Source organism: Cupressus sempervirens, chromosome 11 (assembly GCF_028749045.1).
Source record: "Cupressus sempervirens isolate cs-2001-9-10 chromosome 11, ASM2874904v1, whole genome shotgun sequence".
Taxonomy (NCBI): Eukaryota; Viridiplantae; Streptophyta; class Pinopsida; order Cupressales; family Cupressaceae; genus Cupressus; species Cupressus sempervirens.
The window spans coordinates 699,690,340-699,716,340 of record NC_143128.1 but is presented as its reverse complement, the minus strand read 5'-3'; the positions used below and the strand labels follow the sequence as shown (position 1 = coordinate 699,716,340).

At 35.1% G+C, this 26,001-nt stretch overlaps 1 protein-coding gene across 1 annotated transcript in view; it reads right to left on the bottom strand.

Moving 5' to 3' along the window:
* Positions 1-6,824: 6,824 nt before the first annotated feature.
* Positions 6,825-26,001, bottom strand: part of LOC149531610 (mediator of RNA polymerase II transcription subunit 15a-like) — a 46,462-nt gene continuing 27,285 nt past the window's right edge. The window contains exons 6-12 of the mRNA XM_089810610.1: positions 21,997-22,064; positions 21,554-21,628; positions 19,922-21,259; positions 17,037-17,381; positions 7,472-7,666; positions 7,111-7,199; positions 6,825-7,029 (exon numbers count right to left, since the gene is read on the bottom strand). Of these exons, the coding sequence (XP_089666736.1) occupies positions 6,825-7,029; positions 7,111-7,199; positions 7,472-7,666; positions 17,037-17,381; positions 19,922-21,259; positions 21,554-21,628; positions 21,997-22,064 (2,315 nt within the window). The remainder of the gene's footprint in view (positions 7,030-7,110; positions 7,200-7,471; positions 7,667-17,036; positions 17,382-19,921; positions 21,260-21,553; positions 21,629-21,996; positions 22,065-26,001) is intronic.

Sequence of the window (26,001 nt, the reverse complement as noted above, 5' to 3'; positions counted from 1 at the left end):
GATTAGAGTTTTTGTCTTGTTTCCTAGTAAGGCATTATAGAATCAATTTTGCAACGAGAGCCTTATCCATCCTTCTAAAGTCTCTAAAATAAAGTCCAACTTTCCTTCCCTCTTTCAAGTTAGATATCAATTGTGTAAATTAATTTTTATGTTTTCATTTTCGCCATTTTATATGAAATTCCCATAAATGACAAAGATTGCCTTGCCAATACTCATAAGGGCATGAGACATTGCCACGATAACCTTCCGAATTTTTTTTTTAAAAAAAACATAATGGGGAATTATTGGACACAAGGTTCCTTGGACATAAGGTTCAAACTATAGAGTGGAGAATCCTTGTATTTGGTTCAATTACGTAATGCCCCACCAAGGAATCCTTGGACACAAGGTTCAATTACATACTAACATATTTTTTTGTTAAAGAAAGGTTGGAATGTTGAATCCTTAAGCATTAATACACATTACATATTGCAAGAAGAAGTCTTACAACATCACCAAAGATTATCAAGCATACTACTAAGTTTATGGGACAGTTACATGCGCCCACTAGTTCGTTATTGTTTAAATGATTAACATGCAAGAATTCATCCAAGTTACTACGAAATAGATTTCCATAACAATGTTATTTTTAATCCCAAAGTATAATTCCTACCACGGTTAATCATACAAGTTCGTTTACCAATTTAACCACATAGGAAACCATGGATTCGTTTTTAATTACCAACCGATATGTTTGAATTGGGAAGATGTGCCTCCCAAAAGGGTATCTAAAAGTCCCATTCAAACTTTCTAATCAACGATGAATGTGCCCAATTTTTGAGATATGACAATTTACGCCAGATACTCGTACGAGCCACGACTGGCTCCTATATAACAATTCTAATGGTTCCATGTGACAAAGTTTCCAAAGTTGAATGAGCATCCACTTGCTTGTATCACAAACTTCATACTCATACAACATGATGCTCTCTCATACAACAAAATACTTCTGTTGTGTGGTTATTTGTAGAGTACCAAAAATGCGTATATTGAGGATGTACACACTTGATTGCATACTAAACATAAATAAAACATATATATAAGAATCTAGATTATTTAACATATTAAATCAACAATCTAACAATACTAAGAGAGTAGCCATCATCAATAATAAGCATGTACAACCATATGAGGAAGAGAGAGAGAAGGGTGGACAAGCCCAAGTCATGTAACTGGAAGAATACCATCTATGTTCTCTAATCACCCAATCGTGGTATAGGTTAGCAATGCCTCCCTACCATGTGGAACTTGTAGGTCCACCTTGTTGTGCTTATGGAGATAATGACCCGACCATGGTCACAAAGGACACACAAATGCAAGAGGCTACAAGCATGCCAACCAATGCATGACTCGAGATACACATGATCATGAATGCCAATACAATATTCCATGTCACTACTCAGAACATTCTATAGGATACTATGTAGGGACTCTAGTGGACTGTCATCACTTGGCTTGTGCTAGCCCAAGTGCTATATGGGTATGGTAAATCAACTCCCTTGAGAGACCTTGTACTCTATCCTTGCACTAAATTAAACAAAAAATTGGCTATCTTCTAGACACACACCCTTGCACTATCACCCTTAGGACACGTGACTCTTGTCGAAATGGGTAGATCTCTTATCTTGCATTAAGTTTTATTATCCCATGTGTTTATTTAGTTATCACTTATTTAGAACCTCTTCATATTACCTTGTTGACCACTTCTAGACTAGAAGAACTCTTAGAAGCCACTCCACGCGTCCACCCATACATACCCTTCTTGTCATACAATGACTACCACAAGGCAAATGCATTTCCCAATCCAACTCCAATTCTCAATCACTCAATTGACCTAAATCCAAGAGTTCGGGTCTAGCATGATCCCACAAGGTACGCTCACGTGTTCGTGGGTGGGAACAACCAATTCCACGCTTATCAAGGAAACATACAACGTGTAAGGGACTAGGTTCATGAAATACAACAATATGCAAAAAAAACAATTACACTTAGTCGAACACTTTGTCAAGATTTCCAATTTGCCTATGAATCTAAAAGCCACAAAGTAAAACAATGAGATGATTGGAAATAGGGACAACATTAGCTCAACATGAAATGCTAAAATCACTATCTCTTGGTGCCACTACCAGGAATATAGGTACACACTCAAATCCTTCAACTTGAGATGAATGTACGTAGAACGTATTCAGTAAACAAGAAAAAATCAAGTGCAAATGCTCAATATAAAACTAGTTGAAGCACATATACACACATAATCATGGTTGAAGAAGAATGAAATATCATGTAGATCTCACAAACAAGTGAATATGACTTTGTTCCCACTTCATGCTAGCACCAATGGGAAAAATGCATAGCAGAAGTGCAGTACAACCTAACAACATATAATCACATAATATTGCATTTAAATTTTAAAAAATAGTGATAATTATTTATGACCATATGAGCATACATCTACTGAGAGTAAAAGAAAGATATCCACAACATAAAGGCACAATAATAATGAGTCTAATAGCATCCATTAGATATAAATATAATCCTCAATTTGAGTCTAACTATAAAATAAATCAAGCATCGCCATAAAAAATCATATCACATCACTACCATCATCATGCAATTATGATCAAACTAAATAGCAACATAATCTAACATCTTGTAGCTATGATGTATAGTCATTGAAAGTATCTCATCATGTAGATAGACAAATATTGATAGTCAAAGTATATCTTGGGTCAAAATAGCCATGGAACATAATGCAAACATTGGAGGCACTACATGTTGCAAGAGAAGATTTGATAAGTAGGAAACAAGCACCTTCCCTTCCAAAAGTATAGTTTGTTTTTTACATGATCTAGCAAAGATTCACAATCTTTGAAGTGGTCTTGTTATATACAAGTGGCATCTATGATACAATGTTGGTGCATGGTCGACCATTTGAAATCTAGGATTTTTATGTATTGAATGATCTCTAATGTCAGCCTCCCAAAAAGAGAACATTGGGCATCCTCCTACTGATCTTTTCACCAATAGCCTTCTCATAGTAATTTAAAACATTGGTTTATAGTTCTAACCTCCATAAATAAAGTTTCCCCCTAAAATAAGGGATTATATACAAATTTATAAGTGATTTGCATTTCCACTCTTAAAGGAAACATGTACTCAAATTAAGTTCCTTCTACAAAAATTTTCCTTCAAAGGAGCATCCCATTCCTCCCACCAGAATAAATAATAGGAAACAAAAGGAAGTCCAACACCTTTTCCTTTAACATTGATAAGTTGAAAAGAATTGCATTAGTGTCCCCCAAATTAGACTAAAATGAATGGAAAATAAGCACAACTTCAATCCATGTGTGCCCCTTAATAGTAAACTCAAATATTTATAGGAATGCATCTAAGACACATCCAAGATCTAAGAGGCCCTAACATATGCATTTTTTCATATCTAGCATCAACACCATACCTTCAATTTTCTTTTGTTTGATAAAGTATATATAACTTCATGTGCCACAAGGGTGACATCTAAAACCCACCCACTCTGAGAACCCACTTTGTTCATCTAATGTAGTGTGATGGTGATCCATAGTTTCTTTTGTCAACCCATAACCATATTGAGAATTTTATAAATCATATTGTATAGGTCAATTACCCTGAACTTGTTAAAATATTTTTGAGGTCTTGACTATAGAGATTGCCAAGAAGGTAGCATTCAAATCTTTGAGCAACCCTTACCTTATCCTACACTCTTTTGCTACCTACCAACATCTCCCAAAAATGTGCCAAAAGTTTTTTAAAACATAACTTAAGTCTATATAGTCCTAGAACTTTCTTGGACACAAGAAAAAGGGAATTGCCTTGCATTCATCCATCGTCGAAGGATGAATTAGGTTACATTGTGCTCTATATAAACCAACAACAAGATGTTATTGAACATGTCTTACTAGAAATCTTTACATTCTACCAAGGGGTGTACTAGAAGATTTTGATGGAACTTTTATTCCATTATGACGATATCAATATCTAAAGAATGAATAAATAAAAGTATTTCAATGATGTCTAGAGGACTAATGGTCTAAGAGGATCTTATACACCAAATTAATCTATTTTTTGTAGCTCTTTCAATTTTTTATTTTGAATAAGAAACTATCTAATGAAACCTTGCCTCTTCAAAAAGCTCATTCATCTTGTCCACCTTTAAATCATTGTCCAACTAACTGCAAATTACATTGGTAGTGGTGACTTAATTTTGTCACATAGATTTAAATGGAAGTGCTTAACCATTTAAATCATTGTAGCAAATTCCATTGGTATTGGCGACTTAATTTTAACACATAGATTTAAATGGAATTGCTTAAACATTTAACTGTAGACTTTTGCATCCAAATTCATTCATGAGAGACGATTGAGCTATCGATTCTCCAGATTTTGGATAGCCCATTGGCTATAATTATTGACTCCACACTCGTTCGATCACCTGCAGACTTCGACTTGAAAAAAAACATATCCCCAGAATCTTCGTGAGTATTAGGTATCTTACACAATCTTAGAATTCCGATAAACAGAGTGAAAAAAGGGTACCTGCCAATGTCATATGTACTACAGACAAAATATAATGACCACCTCTTTGCCTAAAATTTATGAATATGATTTCCCAGAGTTTATTGAAATTGGCGAATCTCACAACCCTGACTGGTAAGTGCTCCCATCGAGATTTGGTTCCATTACATTGATTGTCACAGTTATCAAGAAATACATTTAAATCGGTACATTGAGAGTAATCATACAACTGGTTCAGTGGCTGGCGAGAGAACGCACCAGTGTGTGCATTGCTTGCTCACGGGAGCATGAAATGCCTCGGACAAAGTTTCCTCTTTGTTTGTCTTTGGGTTGGGAAGAACCTCCATTAAAATAGGCGATCTATGTGGCTGCATTTAGTCTGTAGTCAAACGTATAGAATTATATTTTCTCCATGCATTGCGGATCCCAGCAGGAAAGAAGATTCAACTACGTGCCTATGATGTCTCCTATCCCCCTCAACCTGCTCTTTTTTGTTTCTACTCGGGTCCTGTGTAATCTAAATGAGCCCAATACCTCCGACTAGTGAAATAGATCACTTTGTGGAGATAATGCGAATGGGCACCGGGATGGATGGTTTTTAAAGAAATATTGTGTGACTATTTATTAGCGAAGTTTACAGTTGGTGGTTGATGCACTTCATACCTTGAAGGGTGACGTGCTTTCATTTTGCAATGAATAGGAAATCATGATGAAACTAGACATACTTACTGAACGATGGGCGTGTCACAGTATACCTTGAGGGGTGACGTGTTGTTTTAATTTGCAAAGCACAGAAAATGACGACGAAAGTAGACATCCTCACTGAACGGGTGTGTCAGGTAAGTTGTCAAGCAAAAACCTCTTATTTGCATAGGCACTAAGGCTGCAAATGTTTTAAGCCATCTACATTCTAAAGAAATTGCTTTTTTAAAAACTATTTTTTGTTATTAATAAATGGAGATTTTTAAAATGGTCAGTAAATACTATAACAAAAACAATTAAAATTTAGAAACGCAAGTTGTTGAACAAATTCTAGATTAATTAATAACGTCTTAAAAATCAATTGGAATCTCTACTGCTGGGCAAGGCAGGAACTAAAAAGGATTTCCAAATCAAATTTGCGTCCACGACCAAATGTAGCACGATTGGATATTGAATAGGTCATGGATCCTTAGTTGTTCCTTCCATGGAGTTGATCCAATGGAGAAGTGAATGAGGAGGAAGAGCCAAAGACTGTGTAGGAACCAAATGTAGCCAAAATTTTAAAAAGGATCGTAGCTCTACACAGCGATCTCCACGTGACTTATGACCGAGTTCACTTGGGATGTGTGCAAATACATTAATGCTCTTGAAGTAGTGCCCCAAAATGGAGCTTTAGTAATGAGCTTAAATTTATCCATCCACAACTTTAGTGCAATACTAAGCTGCGGGTTACATTCAATGCGGTTCCAAAAGCAGTTCAAATTAAGTATATGTAGCCTATCCGATAATGACTCATTCAAACCAGGATTCCATCATTTCCCATTTCTTCTTGCACTTACACAGGTGAGGGTCCTGTTGCTACCCTTGTTTTACCTATTACTGTAGCATGGTAACTAATGATCTCTAGCACTATGGCATATCCCTGATGATAACAAATTAATCAAGTTTCAAGAATAAATGGCAAAATAATATATTGTAAATAGCTATAAATACAAAATAATTTAACGGAATAAGAGCAATATCTCTGAATCAAAGTTTGCTCAATTGAAATTGTGTACGGTAAAGCTCCAATCTTGATTTTTATTATATATTTTGCCACAGTGATCGAATTCAACTCTTTATGATCATATTGTACATATGGGACACCTTTGGGATGCGAAATCAGCGGCAATTCTTGATTTGATCAAATATTGTCCCTGCGTTATAATTGATTTAATGTTGTAGTATCTCATTTGCTTGGCAATGTGATTTCAGATTTTCTTAGTTGAAAATAGCTGGGATAAATTTTTACATACAACCATAACAATCAGTTGCTGCAAACCTACACCATGTTTAAAGGTACATATTCCATTAGGTTGGTTATAATCTTTTCACATTTCCCTGGAAACAATTAACTGTCATGCTATTTCCTTCCATGCATTTTAAAGCAGGCTATAATATCAATTAGATGATAATTTTAAAGAAAAACAAAAACAGTCACTTGAATATATAATACATAAAAATATACTTTATATCACATAAATGAAGAATTATCAAGCGTCTGTACAACTTTCCCATGTACCAAAATATGAGCTGAAACTCCCTCCTCCACTTTGTTGAGCATATTCAACTACTGTGCTCCGAGCACTCACATCCCAGGTTCTTGCCAATGCCATAATCGAGATCGGTTGTGGGAGGGTCTGCATTGCTGCATGGAACTTTTCTCTTGCTTTAGATGAGAGATCCTCATATTCCTTACTACCACAGCACCCTCATTATTAGAAAGAATAAGTGCATCATTAGATCACAAAAAAGTTGTTCCAATCACAATTTACTCACCATGATCCAGTGGGAGCTTTGTCCAGAAGTATAGGAGAGCTATTTGGATAATCTGCTGGAATAAGTACAGGAAGTGGCGAAATAGGTGTCTGATAGGAGTGAAAATACAAGAAACAAAATTAAAAGATAATGTAAATGAATTAACGTCAAGACTTATTTCTAGTTGAATTGTGAGAGCTAAAATAAGAATTACACCTAGAAAACAGATCACTTTAAAAAACAATTACGTTCTTGAAGGACAGCGTGCTCTAAAAACAATTTGTAGGAGATAGAAAGATTACAGAAAGGGTAGCTCATTAGGCTTGAACAGCGTGACACAATTTGCATCAAATAAATTTCAATTATCGGAAGCAGGGCTCACCACTTGAGAAGATCTGTAGCATGATTTCATGCTTGGGTTCAATGCTTCTGCCTTATAATAGCACTTCAGCACAACCCCGTCTCTCCCTTCAGCTGCAAGTGCAGCAGCAGCAGCAGCATCTTCACTAATCTCAACTACAGTATCTATCAATTGATGATGAATTTCTTGTAATTCGTCTTGGAGAAGAGGGATCATCTGCAGAAACAGAAACAGAAAGTATAATAAAAACATATGTATTTGAAATGATGATGTATTATTAATGGTTCGAAGATATGTGATATAATAATTCAACCCAGCAGGAAAGTTTTCTCCAAGGTTATGTACCTCTAGTTTGTTTATGTTTCCAGGTGTATTCAACAACTATGTTGGAATAAACTTTCTTTGCATGCATTTTGGTAATGTATATGTAACTTGCCAAACTATATAACCCTTGAAAACAGCTTTTATAAACAAAAGATTCGTTATATTAGAAATCATGTTAGTATTTACCTAAGTTACCATATTCGCATTGGTAACTAGGAAATCGCAAGTTGGTTCGCGTGATAGTCGTATTTGATTTGAAACCGAATCCAAATCGCAATGTCTCTGTGATATTTGTAGAAAATTCGCCCATACGGACCCAGGTCAAATTTGCATCCAATTTGACCGAATGTCAAAACACGTGAACGGACCCAGGAGGAATTTGGAGTGGTTTCGGTGAAGTAGAACGAATTTGAGCGATTGTTATTTTTTGTTGAAGTCCGAGGCTATGCCCTCGCCTAGATTCAATGAAATTTATCCCATAATTTGAGAACGCAACATTACGTCGGGAGGAGATCCGCCGTGATTTATATTCATTGCACAACATTATATGAAGTTTGCGATTCTTGAAATCAGTCTTTGAAATGTTATAAATTCAAACTGAAAGATTAGAAAATTTAATTTTTTAAATTTATATTTATTAATTTTTGAAATGTTAATAATTGAATACTAATAAAAATAAATAAAAATATTAAATTTATTTTCATTAGATTTTAAATGTTAGTTTTAAATTAAGATAGTAAATGAAAATAAAAAGATATCTTATATTTTAGATAAGGTATTTATAATACTGGATTGGATTCATGATTAGTGGTGTATTTTGACATTTTGTCATGCTATTCGAACTAAATTGTGAATATATATGGTGGTGTATGTTGCTAAATTGCTATAATATTAGCATAGTGATGTATAAATTTATTTGCTACAGCATATGTTTACATATATATAATTTTTCTTTTTTTTAAAAAATCTTATATGAACAAGCCCAAAATGAACTGAACCCAGCCCAAAAAAAAAAATCGAGCGAATGTCGAACCTGAATATCAAACTTGCATAAGAACTAGAATCTGAACCAGCAACCTAAGTATTTTTTTTTTATGGAGGTCATCCACAAAGACGTTTTAGGTACCCGATACGGGCCCACGCATCCCTGCAACCTCTTCGGCTAAGAGCCAAGGACTGAGGAGCATCCACGCTGCCAAATTCGCCTAGGGCACGATCCCGGCCTCATCCCTTTTTGATGTCTTCGGACCTTGCACTTGGCAAGACTTGATCCTTGGTGGGCTCTTTGTGAGCCATTCAACTTCACCAGTAGACCAAGGGCCCATTGACACAACCTAGGTATTTACTAATAGCAAAAGTAGATAAAGGCTTCCACTAGAGCTAGGAAGAAAAAACACATAACAAGAATAACAATTTGTCTTCTTAAAAAGGGATGATTTAGATAATTTGATTTCAGATCTTAATGATGGAAAACAATGTTAAAAATAAAGGAGTTCCCAAAAAGTTATAAAATTTCCTCTTGTCTCACTCAAGAAGATTTGAGTATTCTTAATAAAGTTTACAACTCAAAGTTTGGAAATCAGACTGACAATAATGTTACTAGCATCAGAAAGCTACTTGTGCACTTTTTATAATGCACCACTATGTTGCATGGGTACACGTACCCAAGTACTAGGTACATAGACCGAAGTACCAAGTACTTAGTGGAGAGTGTCATAGCTAAGCACCTTGATAAAGGTTTCTGATTTTGTTTCAGTTTTTTGTTTGCATATCAACTTCTTGTTTATCAAGCTTAATTCAATACATAATCAGTTTGGAACTTTGACCAATACTGATTAATAGTAAAAACTTTATCGCTGTTCATATCAGAAGTTTATCATTTGCAATGTGTCATTATCATATGACGTATGATTTTCTTGATCATGCTTAATGTCTTCCTTCTATGTTATGCATCTAAACCTTTAGCATATATTATTATTACAAACATATTGCAAATCTGAAACTGAAAATGATATTTGCAAACTTTACCACAATTATTATTTTGAAAAACCATTGTGTAATATCCCTAACAGGATATTTGCTTTGAAACCCTTAATGGAAACTCTGAAATTTTAAACAAATAGCTTCCTGCATTAACTTTCAAATATTTCTAGCAAAACTTCAATAAACAACCAGGTAAAGCACTCCCAAAATATTATTGCATTAAATGTCCAACACAAAATACATATATCTCATTGAAGTTCTTAAATAAAACAAGCTAGAAATCCAATCGTAGATAGAGAAACTACAACAAGATTGGATAATAGGAAAGATGAACCTAGAATACAATGCGAAACACTTGTGTGATATCTCCAACCGACTATGGGGTTTCGTCCACTGTCCAAGCTTGAGGGTTTCCGTCCTCTCACCTATTGAAAGTTAAGCTTTCGAAAAATAGCTCTCCTAGAGAAAGTGAAATCCAAATCACAAAACCAAGTTAATCCAAAATGAGTTTCATCTTCCCTTTTAAGAACAAACAGGGGACTCTTCGCATTCCCATTTTTGTTTCTTTATTTCCTTCATAAAATAAAACATTTTCCACTAGAGAAATAAAGTTCCCATGATAATAAAGTGATAATTAATGTGAACTTATTTTATAGTCACTTTATTAATTAATCAATTAAATCTGTAGGCATTAAATCTCCAAGAGAGACAGTGAAATCCAAATCAATAAACCAAGTTAATCCAAAACGAGTTTCATCTTCCCTTTTAAGAACAAACAGGCGACTCTTCGCATTCCCATTTGTGTTTCTTTGTTTCCTTCATAAAATAAAACATTTTCCACTAGGGAAATAAAGTTCCCATAATAATAAATTGATAATTAATATGAACTTATTTTATAGTCACTTTATTAATTAATCAATTAAATCTTCAGGCACTAAATCTCCAATCAGATGGACTCGGATATGCTTGTGCGATTTGTCGGAAAGCTCTTGAAGAGACTCTCCTAGTCCAACCCTGAAATGCCAAGAATGTTGAGCCTACTAACTTACTAAGAACAGTAAGTATTCGGAAACCTCACTAAACCAACCTCGATTAGCCTACGAATAAAATTGCTTAGAACAAAAACTGCTCTAACCACATAGAAAACCTAGTTTGCCCATGGGACCAAGGCAAAACGGGTTAATAGCGCTATAAAATCCACTAGCTAGAAAAGGGGACATGAAAGTCCTCCCTTGCCAAAGATTGCTTGCCCCCAAGCAATCTGCATCTGTAAGCAAGAACCAAATGCCTAGATCTTAGATTTGCCTCAAAGATGATACTCTATCTAACCACTGCATTGTTCTAGTGTAAACATCTCTAACCCTAGAGTTGTAAAACAACTCAATGTGAACCTAAACACCAATCAACTGGGTATCCAACATCCAAAATGTCTCATGTGTATATCCAACCAAAAAAAATTGCCATGTACTACTATCATAAAAGGAAATGCTTTCTTGACAATTGAATACCTCCCTCCAGCTGTAACTACACACACCTCTTATATTACAAGGTGGCAAGAGATAAACAATATACCAATCTTCAACGAGAATGGAATGCAACAAACCACTCCCAACTCCTTGATCTGTAACTATACATGTAAAAGCTCCACCTGGATCCCAAGTGAAGACCTCTGTGATGTCCTCGATATCACCCACTAACTCCTATAATACATGTATCCATGAAGAGGATAATATCTACTAGACTACCTCATAAGCCAACCACCATGCTGCAAATCATGCAGTAATCCAATAATAGGTGCCACAAGAGTGAACATTTCAAAAGAGAGCAACTTAGAAAGTCATCCTATCTTCCCTCCCTCAACTGTGTAAGGATATACATCACACAACTATCCAAATTGTGCACATAAGAGGAATGCATCAAAATCAAAACATGTCCAAGAAGATCATCAGACTCCTATAACATGACTTTGACCTCATCTTCACCATGGCAGGATTGGCAAAGACCATCAATGGAACCCAACCAAGTTATACTGCTAACTCTGTCAATACTCGAGTCTCAAAGAAAACTACTCTCACATCCATCGTCCATAAGGAGATACAAACCACTTAAGAACCTCACAACTACATCCAACCGTTGCAAGACTCCTACGGATGTGCTGACTCTAGAAGTAACCCAGCTGGTAGGAACTGACACCATAACCACCCTGTAAGCCTATATTTGCATGAGACATCTGTGACATAGATGTAACCAATCCATTCAGATACATATCATTATAGTGAAAAATTGACTAGTCTCTGTGAAAGTAACCTCCCATCACCACCTGATCACGATACTTGCAACCTCTAATCCCATCTTGCATAGATGGAAAACCATCATCCCACAACAAACGATACCAACTTTGAGCCAATCCATATCTGCGCCTCATCAAATCCTCCACGTGTGAATCAAACTTAAAGTGATGAGCACTCCTCATTGTATAGTCATACTGCATAACCTCGACCTCTGTCAAATGGTCATCATAAAGTACAATCTGCCCACTGGAAGTGCATGAATCCTGCTCAACTTGATGCGACCTCATGCTGTCATCACAAACAACCTCCTCAACGGTCATATCGAAATCTCGGGCTGAATTGGAGTGGGCCAAATCTAATTTTTGATTCAATGCAGCAATTTGATTTTCTGCTTCATGAAATGCCATTAAAGTAGCCTCAAGAGTGTCCTTGGCATTCATGAGCTCATATGTACACACATCTACTTCTACTTCCTTCTTCCTCAATGCTTTTGAGAAAATTTGTGCAAGGTCAAAGAGATGATCACGATCTGAAAGGTGTAGATAATCTGATTTCATAGTTTTCAGCCCTTCTTGTATTATTGATAGCTGTGGAAATTCCTCTTTAACTCCCCTTTGTCTCTCCTCCATCATTTTCTTTCAAAGGTGTTTTCCAAACATCCCATAAATGACATCAAAGTGTGATAAAGCTGCAATAATCTTATGTTCAGTTACTTTTATTCGACTCTCCAAATGAGGTGAACTAGTAGGTGTATGAGATAAGTCAAATGCATATGAAGTGGAAGAAAGTGTTTCATCATACATATCCACATTATCAATGCCATCCTTCATACCCAGTTGTGAAAAAGAGTTAGAGACAGCATTAGAACATAATCAACAAATATGTCCAATAAACCATATGACCAGATATCATCATAGATCTACTGTCATCTCAAAATAGCATCAACATGCAAATATGATAACCTGAACAGCATAGCAGTAAGGCATCTATGGTACTAAATCAAAGTATAACATCTGACCCTTAGGTCATCTCAAAGTACAATTAACAATAAGAGTAACAAGTATCTCTCGAATCAAAATAGACATGGTACAGATTTCAAACACGAGAGGCACTACAAGTCAATTGTGTTGCATGCTCAATTGCTTAGTTTTTGCCAAAATTATAGTTTCTAGTGCATAACATAGGCAACAAGGTTAGTTTATACCCTATATTATCAATCTTAATTGATTTATGTCTAATTCTTGTCATTTAAATGCATTTGGATCCTATTAAGTTATCATTCGTGATTGAGATTCATGGTTTTTCCGTGTGAGAAGGGTAATATATGTGTTCACTAAACCATAATCAAATAATTTTAAATATTTTATGGGAATCAAGGAGATGTAGTTTACTTGCTGATTCCTTTATGTTTTTTTAATATTATTTTGAACACAATGGTATGGGAACCTACATGCATTGTATGTTGGGTGGCTTTCAATGGAAATATGTAGTCAAATTGATTCCTTCTACAAATTGGTTGCCTTCAAAGAAGCATTCCAATCCCCCTTTCAATATAAGGAATGGAAGGAAAGGATGTGCAACACATTTCCCTTAAACATTGATCAGGTCCATTTCCATTCCCAAATTAAACTAAATAGAATATCAAATAAGCATAACTTCAATCCATGAGTGCCCCTTATTAATAAACCCAAGTATTTTTAGGAATAAATCTTTCCAGGATACCTTAGCATATGCATTTTTCATATCTAGCATCAATACCATGCCCTCAATTTTCTTGTTTTGATAAAGTGCAACAATAGTGACAACAAAAACATCAATAAAAAATACCAACAATATCTTCTCTTTCTATTTTGTGAGAAATGGCCTCAAATTGATTGTGAATACCTTTGATATTCATTAAATGGTTCTACAGAGATACCTAGTCATTCATCATGATCAAGAACATATTTTTAAGATAGAAAGCTCTACCTTTAGCTACATTCCAACATGATGTTACATAACAAAGCCTCCCCTCACATTATTTGAAGGCGCGAAAAAAGATGAAACTACAACTTTGCTGAACAACAAAAAAATACCTTTGATTTTTATGGATAAAAGTTCAACAAAAACTATGCAAGCTGAAAACGAACAAATCAAGAAAAAACTTTGTGGAAGGAACACAGTTTTGTAAAGAATCATCAAAAATCACGCAGTTTAAAAAAAAACCTCGCAGTTATGTAAATACTAAATCCAATTGGGCAAAACAAAAATCATATTTTATGATTTATGATTTAAAAAAGGGCGAAAATGATATCCCTCCATGCGCTAGACAGATCCATGAACTAGTCACATGGAAAAAATAAGACCTAGATGGGAATACTGAGAGCCATGAAAAACTCTAGGTGGGTTGAATACTAATTCCCAATTAAGCCAAAATACCAAAAGGAGATCAAACAAATATAGAAGAAAGGATGCTGTGAAAGGAAAAAAGAAACGCTTTTCACACAAGTAGGTAAGCTTAAGAAGAACCGATGAAGAAAACAACTATGACACTAAGGGGAAAAGCATGTCCACACATGTATTAAATTAATAATTCAATTATACTCAAATATTAGATATCAACTAATCAGGCTAGATGCATAAATCATGTAATGTTAGTACTTACCAACTTTGATGTATGGCAACATTGGTATTGGCTAATGAAGTCAATGTTCCAGAATTAGGAAGCGATGTATTATTTAAGAACATGTATTTTACAAGTCCCCACCTTTCCTTTTCAGAGAATATTAGTTACTCAACCAATCAAACGTTGGAAAAATGAAATTGAAATGCATATTGTAATGCGTAGCATTTGGAGAATGACAAATTCTGGATCCATTGTATCAAAGGGAATTTGGGGAAATTGTATATGGAGAATGGATTCTAAGAAGTGGGGAAGTTAGTTTGTATCTACTTGTGCATTTTCAAAGAAAAGATTGGGAGCTCAGTGAAAGCTCACGATAGCCAGTAGGAGCTAGCATGTACTACAGTTGCTTTTGAATACCACTCGGCATGAGCTATTCTTATGATTATTTGTTCTCTCAACTGAATGCATGTATATATCAAGAATAAGAGTATTGTTTGAAGGAAATACTTCATTATATAATTTGAAAAGAATAATAGCTCACTCAAGGTAATATCTTGATGGTTCTTTTCATGTGCTGAAATATTTCTAGAGTTTAAAAACTTGAAGAAACACTTGAAAACAAGAATGCTGTCATATTGTTGTTCTTCCATAGTGTTCTGGAATTTCTCCCCCATTTCTTGTTTGATCATATATGGCTTTTATTGCATTGAGCTTTTATATGTTCTGAAGCTTCTCAAGAATCTTTATCAGCATAGAAGAATAAACAAGAGGCAGATTCTGGAACCTTAAATTCATGTTTGAATTAAGTATCGAAACACTATTTAACCCTGTCTACGGGGTTCAAGTTCAACCTTTACAACTCCAAACTAATTTCCATAAATATGACGATACGTCTTACTGCCCAATCTAATACCAAACTATGCTAATGGTAAACAGATAAAGAAGCCATTCTTACTTTCTGATAGGAAGCTGAGGCAGTTTTATATGTTGAAACAGGATGAGATCCCACATATCCACATCTTATACGTGAGAGATCTCTCTTACTTGTGAAATCACATATTGACATATGATCCTCACAAATGTCAGATCAATCACATGCTACGATCACACATTCCGATGATCATTTTCACAAGTTGGAACTTTTATTTTCCACCCTCTGTTCAAACTAAAACAATCTAGACCATCTAAATCTTTTTAAATTGTGCCACTTGGAGGATTTCCATTTTTTCAAGCTTCTTATCTTATTAATCCTTAACCATTGATCTCTTGAATCAGAGTCAATTCTTGATTGATTATCATCCCAATCTATAAATCAAACCATCCCCAAGCCAAAGAAAGGAGAGCCAGTTGAATGCAAAATCATGTATCAGGTTGAAAGGGTGACCAATATATCATCTCAAAATCACGATCTATTGAAACAAGATCACACACATCTTGTGTATGCAACAAGGAGTTGATGAGAGAACTTTAGTTTTCTTTTACCTCCTTATACAATTCCTTTGTTCAATCAGAGTACAATTTGATGTTGATTACGACTTGGAATGCATGTTTGAATCCTTATTCTATTTTCTAAATATTTATTGTTCATAACGTTGTTTATTATTCTAATATACCAGTACCTACATCATCTAATATGTATGCTGATAATGATGTTTTTGAGAACCCAACCGACACTGGTTCCTAATCAGTGATGACTGATTAGCGATGACTTCTGACTTCTGACTTTGACTGATTGACAATGTTGTGTTCTAAATTTTTATGGTGTTTGGTCTATTATATGACACTTTGTGGTATTCTTCACTTAATTACTGCTGCAATTATGTATATATTTGTGAATTTTATATGCTTTCAAATGATGAAGAGAATCCCCCGGAAAAAAACTCTTTACCAAACCCACGAACCCAAACTTTTATTAGTACCAATATCAGTAACTCAACCTAAGAACGTAAGTGAAACAGGGAACTAAGGATCAAGGGGTTAGGAAAATAAGGTAAAACAGATTTGCAAACTAGAGGATGGGTTTTGAGGCAGGAAATGTAATTCCACTGTCCTTATATTAGTATTCTCATTCTGAATATGCCTTGTAAGCTGCACCCTTGAGATGCTTTTATCTGTTCATTTCTAAAATTCAAAAGGCACTGTGACCAAACAATGGAAGATGGACAAATCTGAAACTACAAAATATTTTTATCAATAACACTGTTTTCCATTAAAGGCACACATAAGCTGAATATATGTAATAGTTTTCTAAAATTCACAATGGAGTTTAAGGGCAAGAAAAGGCATGTTGGAAGATAGACCTGACACAAAATTAACATCCATTTCCAAATATGAACAGACAAGTGAAGAAAATGACATCTATATGCGTCAGGATATGCCATACCTCCAATCTTGGCCTCTTGGTTCTGGAAGATGCAGTTGAATTTATCTCTAGTGGCTCTTCGTTATAGTGCTGTTGGATACTGCTGGTTACAGCTCCATCTGAAGATACAGTACTTAGGGGAATGGAATTCATATGGCGCTTCAGTTTCTTTGTTGCAGCAATGCCATCCTGGGACATTAAGTTTCTTTCTTGTAAACAAGACTTTGTTATAGCAGCCAGATTCTCCCCTACAGAAGCTCTGGAGCCATTTCCTGGTGCAGATCCAGCCATCGTATCCATCAAGCTTACTACTGAGCCTATGTCATTCACAGCAGAAGCCAGGGCCTTATGTGACACCTTAGTTATCTGAAAATTGTGAGAAGCAAACTGGAATTTAGATAGATAGCAATCGTAGGTACATCTCAATGCAAATTCAATTGATAAAATTTTGAATAACAATGACTCGTATTTGATAATCCCCTCCAAAAAACATTTTGCGACTGTCTGGGGTAAGGATGCTTGATTCTTAAAAACCATAACATAAATAAACAGAGCCAATGTGAAAGGAAAATGGAATTATAATTGCACCTTCTGCATTGTGAATCAAGCTGGTAATAGGAAACTAATTTTCAAACTAGGCCAGACTGTTGTGCACCTATTGAAGCTGGTAATATAGTGTCGTGCGTGACTTGAAAACAGACAAATTCACTGGTACAAATTTCCTCAAACACAGGGTTATGTGATTAAGATTGTAAAAGGATAAGTTGAAGATATTTTCCGCTGCAAGTCAAATTGTAATATTGCTATCAAGATTCAACTATGTAGTTTTTTGAGTCAAAGTCATTGACCCATATTTCATGACGGGCATGGAAACCATTGATAGGGAAGTAAAAATGAAGCAAGAGGTCAGCTGGGATACTACAATGAATTCTAAGATTGAACCACTGGGGGAGTGTCTTTGAAAGTGATAAGACTGAATGTAGTACTAATATTATCGGGTCATGGAACTGATTATGACCCCTTGTTTGTGTCTATTTTGTAAATGTTCAATTTCATTTTTATATTTTTCATATCTCTAGATGCTTGGTGATAAAGTTTGATCTTGGACTGGGACAGTAGCTCCTTATGATGTACCAGTCTTTGTACACTATCTTTAATATAAAAAAAAAAATTAGAATATCCATTGGACACTGGAAACTAAATGTTAAACTTATATTATTATTTAAATATTGAACTTGAAGCTTGAACAATTAATATATGTTTATTTCATCATTTATGTTTGAAATGGCATTCAAGTCTATGGCAATTTCGTTGTTTGTATGATTGTCTACGGTATTCAAATCACATTTCCTGCTTTTGCTTGTGTGTATGTGAACTTAACCCCCGAAGAAATTCCTCAATCATCTAATGCCAATGATGATGATAAAATTAATGATTTAGAAAATGCATTTAATGCTGAAAACTAGTTGTTGAACTTGATGTTATTATTATATCATATTAATATGGAACTAGTGGTTGAACTTGATATTATTATAGTTAAAAATACATTTCACGCTGAAAATTCCTTCTTTTAGGATATGTGTGTGTGTGCATTCATGCTTTGTATGAGCAAACCCAAACAAAATAATAATAATTGTTGGATCCACAAACCCAAACCAGGATCCATACAAAATCAGCAAGTTAGTTAATATTTAACAAATTCAATTGTCCACTAACATTCCAACCTCAAAGATAAAACTATTTCAACACAAAGGTAATTATTGATTGTCTGTTCTCAATAATAGAGAACCCTGAAAATGGCCTTTGCAACCATAACAATTGCAGGATGGTCCCTTATAGCTGTTTAAATCTATGGTATCTTGGAAACTGCATTAGCTAACCCTAGATATCTATACAGTGAGATTGGAGATGGCATAATCCAAAATCGTAAATCTATGCTGAAAAATGATAGTGATGTTTGCCACTCAGACTAAAATGTAAATAAGTTATTTTGAGCTCCTTCAGGTTTTAATTCAATGGACATGTTCAGACCATAATCATAAACTGTCCAACAAGCTAAAAGTATAACTACCATTATGAGTTTAATATAGCAGTTCCATGTCAATTTTAATTTATTGACAGTCTATTGTAGCTATATATTGTGTGCTTCCAGATTTGATTGTAAGATTTTTTTAACATCAACATTTTGGGTCTCACTACATGATCCATCATCAAGATGAGAGATAGCTCAAGGAGTTCTAATGTCTAAAAAACTCTTACCCAATCAAATCCAAAAGCACAAAACAGAGAGCTATATGGATTGTGGAAATCTGTTATCATTAGTTTATCGAAGTATCACCAAAACTATGCTTTCTTAACTAATTTGTTTATATTCAACTCAAAAAAACTTTATGAATACTTAATGGGAAGCTATTAGTCTCCTTAACCCTTACTAAGAGATGCTAACATGGACAAGGCATACCCCCTAGAACTGCTAAAGGCTAAGAATAATGAAAGTATAAAATTGATGTGCTTACCTATGTGTACCATTTTACAATTATGAATCTGTCAATGTCAAGCTCAAGTTGGCATGATGTTTAGTTATTAAGTTGCTGTGTCCAAGCTTCGGTAGTTCTTACCAGTTTGATCATTGTTTAACTCTTTTCATGACCAAGGTGCATAATGATAAACCCAACAGAAGAGTCAAGGAATGTGACTGATGTATATGCATTTCTACTTTTTTGGGACAAAATCCCCTGAAAATAAAAATTGCTTATGCCCAGCTATTACCATAATCGTTGCTTCCTAACTAGTAACAATAAACAGACTGACATCTAAGTTGTCCCTCGTGATTAATTTCAATAAGCGGCTAGACAGGGACAACCTCTCTCCTTTCCAACACTAAGGTGAAGTTAAGTATTACAGACCGCATTTATCAAGCGCTCAAAAGGGGATTCCTTCGTTCTTGACTTGTCTTCCTCAAGAAGTGTAGCTGAAACATTTTGTTCCTGATTGACAATATTGTCAGAATGGGTAGGCGAAAAACCATCTAATAAAGGTGAAGCAGAAATTTCTGGTGCACCAATCACAACTGCAGCAGCTGTCTGCTGAACTCCCTGACCACATCCAACATTTGAAATTGAAGAAAGTGCTGAGGACTGCTTTTCAGCATCTTCTGAAGTCATCTGTTGCAAAGGAGTTCCAACTTTAGGAAACTGAACTTGAACTGATGATGCCACTGAATTTTGCTGACCTATTTGTGGAGAGGATTGCTGGGAGGCTTGAGGAGAAGCAGTTGAGAGGAGTGGTGATGAAGACACAGAAAATGGCGTCCCTGTCTTAAACTGCTGCTGCTGCTTCTGTTCACAAACTGGATGCTGAGCTAATGAATTTTTTTGCTGCACTAATGTTTGATTAACAGTGGCAGCGTGATTGGGCTTTACATCATTTCCCATATTGTTAATTTGTTGAAGTTGAGGCATTTGTTGTGCATGGAACTGAGCCTGCAGCTGAACACCTTGTTGCTGCTTCTGCTGTAACTGATGTTGTTGCAGAAACTGTTGACTTTGATGCAATGGCTGCCGATGTTGATGCTTCTGTTGTGCTAGCATAAAACTCCTCTGTTCTTTTAACATCTCTCGCTGTTTTATTGCTTGCTGGTGATGTGAAGCATTGACATTTGATTGTACAGGAATTATATTGTTTTCTAGTGTCCTGATCCCACTCTGCTGAAAGGAGTTGCTGCTATTCTGCTGAATCACAGAATTGTTGTGCTGAAGGGCATAACTATTATTATTATGCTGAAGGGAGCTAACTGGACTCTGCTGAAAGATACCTACTCCAGTACCCTGTGTTGAATTTAGATTGCCCACAGATTGCATTGCAGTTTGGATATTCTGTTGTGATCTTTGAAGGCCAGACTGAAGCAACATTTGTGTGGAACTATGCTGGATGGGTAGCACAGTGTTTGATTGCATTGGAACATACCTTTCTTTCTGAATCTGAGGTATTTGAAGTTGTGACTGCTGAATAGATTGCACCTGACCTCCAGCCTGAGGTAGAACTTTTTGTTGTCCATCATGTTGCAATGCAGGTCTTTTTAACCTACATAGGCTTAGAATATTTTTAATTTGCATCTCTATAGCGTCCACCTTTTCTTCTTTCATTGTTGAAAAACTGCCCCTTGGATTTTGAAAAGTTTGAAGGATATGGGTCATTATATCATTGTAGAGCTGATACCTACCTGATTGTTCAGGTGGGATAGGCTGCCAACAAAACAGTTTGTGAGAAATCATGCATTCTTAATGGAATATGTATCTATTATAACCATAAATATGTCTTTATTAGATGCTACAGGAGTGTCCTGATGGCCGAAATATACGTTAGAAACTAGTCACCATGTTGGGAAATTCACTATTGTGGGCATTTTCTATGTTGTTAGCTAAATCACTTGACACTTTGTGCATCTTACATGGTTGTACAAGAGTTGTTTCTGCCATTCAATTTGAAAAAATTAGATGATAGAACAAGGAAACAATTAGGGAGCTACATAAACACACCTGCTGCAATCTCATACGAAGCTTTTGGTAAAACTGTTGTAATTCCGGTAGATACATTTCCTTAAGAACTTGCAGCTGCAAGAGAAAAAAAAAAATCAGTCTTTTTCATGATAATAGATTTCTTCTGGTAAGCTCATGATTGATCAGGGTAATTCAAACAGTGATAAATATAATTACAATCATTTAAGGGTTGTCAAAACATCTGTTTGTATGTATGACTAATGAATGCCAATGCTATAGCATCAGGATGCAAACTGAGACATGGGATCAATACAGGTAAAACAAAAAATTGTCATTTTATCTACAATAAGCACACTTGAGCATCAACATGCACAAAGAACCATTTCTAAAAAGTATCAAGCCATGTTTCATAAAGGAATGCAAAGCTTTGGAATCTCAAAAAATATTTAAAACTGACAACTAATAGAATATAAAAAGTTTACCCTCCGATAATTCCTCTCCTGCATCTCAACAGCATTTGTTTGTCCTGTTTGAGCTGACTCCATATTTGCTGGAAATACCAAAATACCACAGTTTCCAGATACATTAAGATATCATATGCCTCGTATAAGCATTAGTACTGAGGAATAAAATAAATGCACAAAATGAGACATATAGCATACCAATTGCCCTAACAAGCAAAATAAATAAAAATGGAATACGCTGAAGTTCAAATAAAATTTTCCTTAAGTAATCACTGTAAAATATCTTATGTTAAAAGATACAAAGAGGTTTGCTTCTATATCTACAGCTTGAAGGTATTTTCTCTGTTTCTCAATTTTATTTTCCTCTAATTGATGTTCTTTATCTTCTAACTCCACTCCTTCAACTTCTTCCAGCTGAACTTGATAGCTCCCATAAAGATGTCCCAGCAGTCCCTTGCCTCACTTTTAAGATAAACTTCTACATTATATTTCTCAAGTCTATGTTGCCAATTCAAGTACGGGAAGGGTAAAAGAACCTAGCACGTGTGTGTCTGTGTCAGAGTATATATATCTAGGATGCCGGTTTAAGTTCAGGTTCAGGTTTGAAGAACCAGTTTGCCGAAATGGCAAAATTTTGAAAAGAGGTTTGGTTTGTTTGGTGTTTATACACACACACACACACACACACACACACATATTTATGAAGCCTAGAAGCATGAGTTAGCAATAGAATGCCACGTAGTACCATAAAAACATTTAAACATCATTAAATTTCTAACCATAGCATCATGAATCATGATCATGCATCATATTGACATATCTCAAGTTCAAGATCAAAGATTCAAAACATAAAAATGTCAAGTGATAAATCATAATTCAAGTATCATTATTTCAAGTTCAACTATGGATTAAAACTTTATTAATATTATTTGTCGTCATCGTTGTCATCATCATCATCTTTTATCCTTCTAGATTGGCAACAGTTTACTCACAAACAGAAGTAAGGCCAATGGGATCAGCTGCACCAATAACATTAATGGTGCCAAAACCTTCAAATTCATCAAGTGAAAGCTGAGAATTGGAAGCCAGCATAAACCTTTAGAATCCAGTTTTTAAGGTTGTGGATATTGTTATATGGAGCCTAATCAGGTTCAAAGGTTTATTTTTCCCACTTTTATTAGCTCACCTTCCCCCAAGATTTTTAACAGGGGTTTGAGGGTAGTGCCCCCAAGATGGTGTCAAGGGGCACCGGGAAGTTTTTTACAATTCTTTGAACCCTAATAGTGGATATCACAAAATAATTAAATTTGCAAAAGACTAAAATCAAATTGGTCGCTGACTTTGACCATCTGCAATACCAAATTCGTTGGTGGTTCAATGTTTTCTGGCTTGGTCTGTCTTGGTCCAAACTGGGCGTTGTCTAGTTTGAATCAACACCCTGTGGGCAAGACTCTGTCTAGACCCTCACAGACCAGACCAGAATCACGAACCAGTTCATACAGTGACTGGCCTAGGGGCCCATAGGGGCAAATTGGACATCCCAGATATGTATACAAAATATTTTTAAAAACATAGATAATTGTAAAACTAAACCATTTCATAGTACGATGCTTCATCATTGATCAATGGCAGATGCCAAAGAAAAATATTAAATGCCAATTGAATAAACCTTAAGGACACAGTAACATTATCAAATACTCATTGTGCAAACTCAAAATTGTAGTGTGGTTCAAAAATCAAATGAGGGTCAAGGGACAGTGCCCCCAACAAGGTCAAGGGGCTCATATCGTTTTATGTACTCTAAAGGGCCATTTTAGATTTTTCTCAAAAAAAAGAAACCAAAACTTGTGACTTGTACTTGAGTGCATTTCGACTTGGAGCAGACCAGCAGGGTATGCATCTTGTAACTAAGTCCCAAGTCTCAAAGTACATGTCTATATCTAAAATAATACCACATCATTTGGAACAACGACTTGTCTCTCTCCGAAATATGAGGTATTCATCTGGAGGAGTGTTTCTATTTTCTATTTATATAAAAAATTAGGGAATGTAAATGCTTAGCACACCTCTTATATTGTGCATTTTGGATATATTTTGGATTTTTTCTTATTAGATACATATGTTTAACAAGTAGTATCAAAACATGGATTTGTGTTTTGAGTTTACCATGCTTCTAATATCATGCATTTTGCATACATTTTGTTTTTTTTCTTATTAGATTTTTATTTTTGACATCTAGTATCAAAACAGGGTGTGCAAATATGAAATTTAAATTTATTGTGGTAAAAAAAAAACTAAACATTCAATTATTTAATCTGTAATTTTTTTTTTAATATTAATAGTCATTTAGTGCATTTAATATTTCTTTAGACTTCTCATATTAAAAGATGTAGTTGCTATTTTTAGCTTCAATTAAACAGTTTGGTCTTTTTATCTAACACCATCATGTAAATTACCATATATACCTTGTATATTTAGTAATAAGATCATGCAATTAGTTTTTTCATGGTATCAAAGCCATTTCAAAAAACCTTATAATTTGCATGTTCTAAAAAATGTGTGAAATTCGTATAAGTTTTTTTTGGCAAGTCATGTTGTTCCTATTCATCGGATTTTTGCATTTTCATTGGTCATTTCTTATCTGCAAAATCATTTCTTTCCTTTTTTAAGCGAAAAAATTGAACACATCTTTTGTTACGTTTCTGTGTAGCCTGCGCAATCTATACTTTTTCATATTATTTAAGCACATGATTTTCAGCATGATAAATCTCTACTTGTATTTTTGCATTATTTTTGAAAAAGTTGTGACGTGTTTTCCTTCTGTAACCATCACGTGAGGCAATTTCTCTCTAGGCAGTTCAAGAGATTGAGGGTTTGTGTTTGGCATCAACTTTTCTTCCAAGTTTGAGCACATTTGATCTGCACTTTTGCAGTGACAATGGTTTGTTCAGTGACATTTTGTGTGGCATTTTTAGCACAACTAGGAGTTGGGATGGCATTTTCCGAAACTTGTATAGGGCTTATGTATGTTTTTCAGCCATGACCTAGTGCTTGTGGGTCCCTATACCTACAGCTAGGGTTTTGACCCTATTTTTCTGCCTTGGAATCTATGTCAGTTGTTTTTACAATCAAATTTTCAATCTAAATCTTGTCTCATTGTTTGTACCTTCACAAGATTGACTTGCTTTGACCTCAATGTACATGAAGGCATTTTGACCAGCAGAATGTTAGAACATGGTACAAAGTTCAACGATGACAACTACAACACTGTCAGAACAAGCGCATGATGACAATATCTGAATATTGATGCCTTGATGAAATCATTTTGGGTATAGAAATTCATCCTACAACAGCTAGAACAGACCAAGACAAATTTGATGAGCACAAGTGGGAAGTTGGGTTGCTTATCTTCAGAGATTACTAGATTCAATTGTTTGTGTTTTTTACATCTTGATGATGGATCATGGAGTGTGATCCGAAAAGTTGATGCTAAAAAGCACACACAATCAAATCCAAAAATCTCTAAAGATAATTATGATGGAATGTGGAAATTTGATATCTCTAGTTGGGATGCTTATCAAACTTTTTATTTCTAATGATCAGCTTCCTCAAATGCCATTTTGCAAAATAGCTAAAGAGATTTGTATCGCTTAAACGGATCTCCATGAAACATTTGACAAGAGCAAAGCATTCCTTTTGAAGTATATGTTGTTTTTAATCGTGACAGATGAAAAGATGTCTCTCCAATCACATCTTAGAAAGACCAAGGACCTTTGTGACCATTTAGTTGGAGGTGTTGATGTGTGTTTACGATCGCTCCATCAACAAAATAAAATACCAAAGTACCTTATCCTCTCTTGATCAAACTCTTGTGTTTGATATGATTGCAAGAGATCATATAGGTGACTCCTAGGTTCTTTATTGTCATATGTTGGTATCACAAAGGGACTTACATTTGAATTGTTCATCACTTATTGTGAAATATTGACAAGAACTCCACCAAATATTGCAATCTCATTATGC